At 40.2% G+C, this 8,305-nt stretch overlaps 1 protein-coding gene across 1 annotated transcript; it reads left to right on the top strand.

Moving 5' to 3' along the window:
* LOC109949704 lies at positions 7,113–7,753 on the top strand. The gene is made up of 2 exons (XM_020565806.1): positions 7,113–7,248; positions 7,326–7,753. Exons 1-2 carry the CDS (start codon positions 7,113–7,115, stop codon positions 7,751–7,753), a joined length of 564 nt encoding a protein of 187 aa, XP_020421395.1.

The raw sequence follows: 8,305 nt of genomic DNA, 5'->3' as shown, positions 1-8,305 counted from the left end.
GTGGCTTGGTGGTGGTACGCCTACGCAATCCAAGAGAAAAAGGACCAAAAGTTCCTTCTGTCGGCCACCTCAGCCGAAAAAAAGGAAACAGGAGAACAATGAACCCAAAAAATGGTGTTGTTATGCTCTTTGCAAGCCGATCCAATGGCTCAAAATGCTCAGTATGGAAATACACTGGATTCTTTATGGGCAATAGTTGTTGATTAAAGAGAGATGGAGGGAGGAAGAAAAAGAAAGGGAGGGTTCTGTAGTAAGGGAAGGCAACGGATGGGCAGTGACTCTTTCTTTTTCTTATGTTCTCAATTTTATTTTAAAGATAACAATAAATTCAAAGTCCAGTTATCAAAAAAAATTTAATTATTTTTTCAAAATAACACCTGGCATATTTTAAAACCTGGTGATACAATATTATTCTATAATTTCTCTTGGTATATGACCTGTAGTTTAATTCTTTCTATTTCTTGTTCTTCTCTCTCTTCCTACTTTCTCACTGTTCCTTTATTATTCTTTGCTGCTTTCTGTGGGGTAAATATTTGATAGTTGAGTTAGATATTAAGATATGCGATTTGCATGTGGTTTATTCAGATGCAAGGATATTGATGATGGATTGCTCTGCTCGGAAATTATGAAGTTGGAGTCCGTATCTGCAAATCTACTTCCTACTTTTGTTTGGTGCATATTACCTTTTTTCGAATTTCTAAATTAGGGTGATATTTCGTCTATTGTTGTTTACTTTTACATTAACCCGCCTAACTAAACCATAGGAAAGTTGACTCGATCAAAAAACAAAACGGAGGAAAGTTGACAGAAATTATTATAAACAAATCGAAAAAAAATCAATTAATGGAGACATATATAATATTTAGCACTTCTAATCCTGCCTTGAATAGATAAAGGGATAATTATGGGTATTTCTAAAAAGTATATATCCTAATTTGATTAGGTAATTAGCTTACTTGTATCCTAATTATCGAATTTAATTAGATAATTAACTTACTTGCATCCTAATCATCGGGTTTTACTTATAAAAATTGGATCTGGAGCAGCATTGATCATATGTTAATATATGGGCTGGTTTTGACAATGCAAGTGAAGTGTGGGGAATTGTCCAAGTGGCTTTGGGAGTTGTAATTAGTTTATTAGTTTATTTTCTTTTCTTTTTAATAAGAACTTGTAGTCCAAGTTAGGGTAGGAATAGAATTCCTTTCTTTTTTGGGAGTTTGCTAGCCGTGAGTTACATAAGGCCATCCTTAATGGTTGGGTCTAAAAAAGGTTTATAAAACTCCATTTAGAGCTCCGATGGAATCTTTCAGGCTCTAAAGGAATCTCTCCCACAATGGAAGGCTCTATATTCATGGCGGGCTCTATATTTTTTTATGATGTAATTTGATTTATGTAGTTTTTTTTTGGTTAACTATTTTACTTTAATGTTTGTTCATGTTATGTTAGTTTTTTTTAAAAAAAAATTTTGGTGAACATTTCAACCAAAAAAAATTAAAATTTGGACAAGATTTGGAAATCAACATTTTATTTCATAGATTCGATGGTCATCCCAAAGTTGGATATGGGTCCCTTGCATTATGGCTTTCCACCCCTCTCTTATCTACATTGTTAGATAATAATTGTGGTAAGCATGGTGATGTCCCCTTCGTGATGGCCTTCCATCCCTATGCCTTTTACTTTTGTCAGATAATAATAGTGGTAGATGGATGTGGGTCTCATTGGTTATGGCTTCAGATAAAAAATCTAATATCTTCAGATTACATCTTGCAATAACCATTGGATCGAATTACCTCATATGAATCTCATCCGTATATTTGTTATCTCCTAAACCATCACATCCTCTATAAATGAACAACCATCTTATTTTCATAACACACCACTTCCCTGCTAAAATATGAAAACTATGAGAGAATATTTGTTTGTGGGAATTTTCTGTGTATTCTTCTCCTTGTAGGAGGTCATATTTATAATACAACAAAACCTGAATGGGCAAGTAAATAATAAATTCCTAAATCCATTTACAGTAGGAAATCAGGAATTAAAGTAAATCAATTACAATTATAATAGGAATTCTTGGTGTGTAAGGAAAGTAAGTCAATATCCACAAGTCACGCCAACACTCCCCCTCACGTTGGTGCATAGATGTCGCCAATGCCCAACTGATCCAGTGAATTGTGGAATGCTTTACTGGAAATTGCCTTTGTCAAAATATCCGCCAATTGATCCTCGGATTTCACAAAAGGAAGCTGAAACACTTTAGCCTCAAGCTTCTGTTTGATGAAGTGTCGATCCACCTCAACATGTTTAGTACGATCATGTTGAACCGGATTTTGTGCAATGGCTATAGCAGCCTTGTTGTCACAAAAGAGATTCATTGTGGATGTAGGTTTATACCCAAGTTCAGTAAGCAGCTTTCGTAACCAAAGAAGTTCACAAATCCCTTTAGTCATGCCTCTGAACTCGGGTTCTGCACTGGATAAAGCTACTACATTTTGTTTCTTACTCCTCCATGTCACCAAATTACCTCCCACGAATGTGAAGTAACCCGATGTGGATTTTCTATCTGTTACATTACCTGCCCAATCTGCATCTGAATAACCATCAATATTTAGATGACCATGCTTTGAGAACATAAGTCCTTTTCCAGGTGCAGACTTCAAATATCTAAGTATCCGAAGAACTGCATTCATGTGGTCTTCACTTGGAGAGTGCATAAATTGACTGACAACACTCACTGCATAAGCAATATCTGGTCGAGTATGTGACAAATAGATCAATCTTCCCACTAACCTTTGGTATCTTTCTTTGTTAGTTGGAACTTGATCCGGATATTCTCCAAGATGATGATTCTGAACAATAGGAGTGTCCGCAAGTTTGCAATCTAGCATTCCTATGTCCGTCAACAAGTCCAAGACATATTTCCTTTGAGAGAGAAATATGCCTTGCTGCGATCGAGCCACCTCAATTCCCAAGAAATACTTGAGTCCACCTAGATCCTTCATCTCAAACTCAGTAGCCAAATAGTCTTGTAGCTGTGATATTTCCTGTTTATCATTCCCAGTAATAATCATATCATCAACATAGATTATTAATGCTGTTACCTTCCCTTTTCGATGTTTCAAGAACAGAGTATGATCTGAGTTGCACTATTTGAAACCATTGTTCTTCATTGCCATGGTGAACCGTCCAAACCATGCACGTGGTGACTGTTTCAATCCATACAATGCTTTTCGTAACTTGCAAACTGTTCCATTCTGAGTAGTATTATATCCAGGAGGAATGTCCATGTACACCTCCTCCGTGAGTTCGCCATGTAGAAAAGCATTCTTTACATCAAACTGGTGTAGTGGCCAATCCAAATTAGCTGCAAGGGACAATAAGACTCTGACGGTGTTTAACTTTGCAACTGGTGCAAAAGTTTCTTCATAGTCTATACCATAGGTCTGTGTGTACCCTTTTGCCACAAGTCTTGCCTTGTATCGCTCGATAGATCCATCTGCATTATGTTTTATAGTGAACACCCATCTACATCCGATAGTCTTTTTCCCTCGTGGTATAGTCTCCAATGTCCAAGTCTGATTTTTCTCAAGAGCTTTCATCTCCTCTTTTATAGCTTGGACCCACTTAGGATCTTTCAATGCTTCAGAGACCTTGGTTGGAATATGGATAGCAGACAACTGAAGCATAAAAGCCTTGAGTGGTTCAGACAGCTTCTCAGTGGATACATGATTTGCAATTGGATACTTGGATGTCTTGCCAATATCAGGTGAATAACGGTTTGGTGGCTTCCCACGATTTTGCCTGAAAGGTAATTGATATCCAATAGTTTTATCCTCTAAATGCACAAGTCTAGTAGGAGTATTTACCTCAAAGATATTCTCAGGAGATTGGTTCGTTGGTACTGTTGAATGAGAGGGGGGTCTTCATCTTGTTGTTCTGAGTTATCTGTAAGAGTATGACTCGCATCAAAAACATCTTCGCAAGGGTTGATCGATCGTTGTTTGGCAGAGAGCATTCGCACGTGCCAGACTCGGGACGATCGATTGTTATTGTTTCTTGGCCGAGAGCAATCTTCGTGCATAGATGAATATCCTCATGTTCCAAGCTGCTCCAATTGAGCTCTTCACTCGGTATCTCCCCCCTGAAGAGTAGAATTGGATGCTGGGTCATAGAAGAACATATCTGATTCTAGAAAGGTGACATCCAAAGTGACATAGGTTCGCCGGGTAGGAGAGTGATAACATCGGTAGCCTTTCTGATGAGTGGCATAACCCAAAAAGCCACAACAAAGCGCACATGGATCAAGTTTGCTTCGTTGATTTTTGTGGAGATGAACGAAGGCCACACAGCCAAAAATGCGAGGGGTAAGCACCAAAACAGAGGGCAGAGGCCCGTGTTGCGCGAGCACTTGTAATGGAGTTTTGAAGTTCAAGACCCCAGAGGGCATGCGGTTGATAAGGTGGACAGCAGTGACGACAGCATCATCCCAGTGATGACGAGGAACATGGCCACCAATGAGAAGAGCACGGGCTGTTTCAAGGAGATGACGATTCTTCCGTTCGGCAACACCATTTTGTTGTGGTGTCTGGGGGCAAGTTGTCTCATGAATAATGCCATGTGTCTGGAAGTAAGTCTGAAAATCATGATTAACAAATTCTCCACCGTTGTCAGAGCGAAGAATCTGGATTCGAGCATTGAACTGTGTTTCCATCTGTTTGTGAAAGGATTGGAACACGGAAAATACTTCATTCTTATTTTTCATCAAATAAAGCCATGTCATCCGTGTACAATCATCTATGAATGTGACAAACCAACGAATACCGGAATGAGTAGAAATAGGTGAGGGTCCCCAAACATCAGAATGAATTAAAGCAAAAGGAATAGTATTTTTATTCATACTTAAAGGATAGGATGCTCTATGACTCTTGGCTAGAATGCAAGTGTCACATTTAAAATCTGAGTCCTTAAATACAGAAAACAATTCGGGCAATAAGTGTCTCATATAACCAAAAGATGGATGCCCCAAACGTCGATGCCAGAGCCAAATTTGTCAGTGCTTGTCATCAGACGGATGCTTCACACTATTGGCACGTCCCATACTGAAGTCATCCACATAGTACAGCCCCCCTCTTTTAGTACCACACCCAATGATCTCCTTGGTGAGAATATCCTGTAGTAAACAAAAATTGGGATAAATTAGTGCACAACAATTTAGTTGTTCAGTTGCCTGACTCACAGACATTAATTTATTGGACAAAGATGGAACGAGTAGAGTATTAGAAAAGGACAGAGAAGGTGAAAGGGCAACAGTGCCGGCCCCTGTCACAGGATAGGTAACTCCATTTGCATTGGCAATACTTGTGCGGCGGGGTGTAGTGGTGTGCAAAAAATAATTCGGATCAAAGGTCATATGATCAGTGGCACCAGAATAAATTATCCAACCAGTAGTATCTCGTAGATCAGAGGTATGATATGCATAACCAAGGTTACCTGAGACATCCGGAAGCGCGGGACTATCAGGAGGATCTACCTGCGGGAACAAGGCTAATGGGGGTTCGGTAGAGACAAGAGCAGCACGACCAGAATTACTAGCAGTTTCTCTGAGCTTGCGAGCGCGGAGGTCCTCCCACCAATCAGGATAACCATTTAGCTTAAAACAGGTGTCACGGGTATGTTTGAGGTTGCCACAGTGCGTGCAACCACTGCCATCAGTCGGAGCCTTGGGACGGGAAGGTGGGATGGTTTTAGGAAGTGGCGCACCAGCAGCAGTAGCATATGACTGGATCTGAAGGTGGGCTGCAGTAGAGGAATTATGGGGCTGTCCGACACGAGTAGGGGGACCTGATCGAGGCGCACTCTTGGCCGCTAAGCCAGCACTAGTGGCTCGATCGGATGAACCCATCATCACTGCTTGTCGAACATCTTCACGGCGAACATAGGCATAAGCTTGGTCAACAGTAGGGAATGGAGTCATGTGAAGAACATCACTTCGGGCCTTATCAAGACGATCATCAAGGCCATCCAAAAATATGTAAACTCGATCTTCCTGCAGAATATCATTATAGCGCTTGATATCACTTTCATACTCCATCATATTTGGACGACGAAAATCAATTTCTCTCCAGAAGCTTTGGAGAGTATTGTAATAGGTTTCAATGGAGCCACCAGCTTGTCGCATACGAGAGACTCGTCGTTTCAGATCATAAACCTGAGAAGTGTCAGTGCCATCATACTAAGTTGTGGCAATTGCATCCCACACTGCTTTTGCCGTTGAAAATCGAATGAAATTGCTAATCAAGCTCTGCTCCAGAGAATTGATAAGCCATCCCTTCACAATAGAGTTCTCGGTGCGCCAGCGAGGAAACGTTGGAGCAGTCGAAGGAGGTTGCGGAAGATCGCCATTAATATATCCCAATTTGTCTTTGCCGGAGATATACAACTCTACAACTTGGGACCATAGGGCATAGTTGGTGCCATCCAACTTTATGCCAATCTGTGCAGCGGAAGCTTCATAGGTAATTGTCTTCGGAATCGTTGTCTGATTCGGGTTCAAGGTCGTCGTCTGATTCAAGGTCGGGGTCGTCGTCTGAGTCAAGGTCGGGGTCGTCTTGGTAGGATCCTGATTTAGGATCAATTTCGAGGTCTGAGTCTGCATCTGCATTAGTTGAGCCACCTGGGCACTCAACTCGGCTATGGTTGGTTGAGAAGGACAGGAGGAAGCAGTGGTGCTACCGCCATGAGGATTAGAAGAGTCATCCTCCCCCATGGTGGCGGCTAGGGTTTAGAAACTAGAGTCAGCAATCCCAAGATCGCCGCTCTGATACCATGCTAAAATATGAAAACTATGAGAGAATATTTGTTTGTGGAAATTTTCTGTGTATTCTTCTCCTTGTAGGAGGTCATATTTATAATACAACAAAACCTAAATGGGCAAGTAAATAATAAATTCCTAAATCCATTTACAGTAGGAAATCAGGAATTAAAGTAAATCAATTACAATTATAATAGGAATTCTTGGTGTGTAAGGAAAGTAAGTCAATATCCACAAGTCACGCCAACATTCCCAACTCTTGTATTCTCAATATTCATTCTTCTACCACTGCACTATAATGGCCAACAATGGATATGATAGCTCTTCTAGTGATGAAACAGGTGCCAACATAATGTTTTTGAAAATGTTCAAAAACTACCAAAGGAAAAAAGCAGCGAAAAAGAAGGAGAAGACCTCGATGGTTGTCCATGGGGGTACATCATCACGACGACGTACTATACCAAGACCTTTTTCAAAATTACTTCTCTAACCATCCTTGTATCCATTTTAGATTTTCGTAATAGATTTCGCATGAGGCGTGAGTTGTTTAATCTAATAATGAAACAAATTGTCCTTTTTGACGATTACTTCAAACAAAAACCTAATGCCACTGGAAAGCTTGGTTTCTCACCACAAGTGAAGATGACAGCCGCCATGCGTATGCTTGCATATGGTACAACAGCTGACCTCAATGATGATTACTTGAAGATAGCAGAGACCACATCCTTTGAAGCTTGCAAGAGATTCTGTCATGCAGTCAACAACTTATACAGAGCTGAATATCTTCGTAAATCAACAAGGGCGGACCTACAAAAACTGCTCCAAAAAGTTGAGGAACATGGGTTTCATGGCATGCTAGGAAGCCTTGACTACATGCATTGGGAGTGGACAACATGGGGCATACACGGGCCACCATGGTCGTCCAACCATAATCCTTGAAGCGGTTGCTTCTTACGACACATGGATCTGCACGCCAACTTCGGAATAGAGCAACATCTTCATCGATGGAGTAATTTGCACCTTTTTGCTTCGAACTTTCGGCCATTGGTGGAAAAGAGATTAACAAAAAAATTACAAAAAATTAAATAATCTAGTGAGTGAAAAAATTTGACAAATTGAGCAAGAGTGATAAAGATGTTGTGGTGTGTAAAAATTATGAGAGATATGATGGATATTTATAGGGAGAATTGAGTTACAAATCTATTTAATAAAAAAAATAAAAAAAAGACACAATGGCCTTTTATATCCGTTGGAATATAGCCGTTGGACATCAATTTGACACAGCTTTGTAAATTTGGCTATATTTTGGCCAACATGCAATGGACAACCAAATTTAAGGCAAGTATGCCTTGTACAGTCGCAGGCAAGTGAGAAATAGCACAAAAGTGGGCTGCAGCTTTTTCAATTGGTGAGTCCCACTCGGTTTCAAGGGCTTCAACCAAGCTCATACATTTAGCTACTATTCCGTTTGGGCTTTAAGTTTTAGAGCCC

The sequence above is a fragment of the Prunus persica genome, chromosome G6 (genome assembly GCF_000346465.2).
Source record: "Prunus persica cultivar Lovell chromosome G6, Prunus_persica_NCBIv2, whole genome shotgun sequence".
Classification (NCBI taxonomy): Eukaryota; Viridiplantae; Streptophyta; class Magnoliopsida; order Rosales; family Rosaceae; genus Prunus; species Prunus persica.
This window is presented reverse-complemented; position numbering and strand designations above follow the sequence as displayed.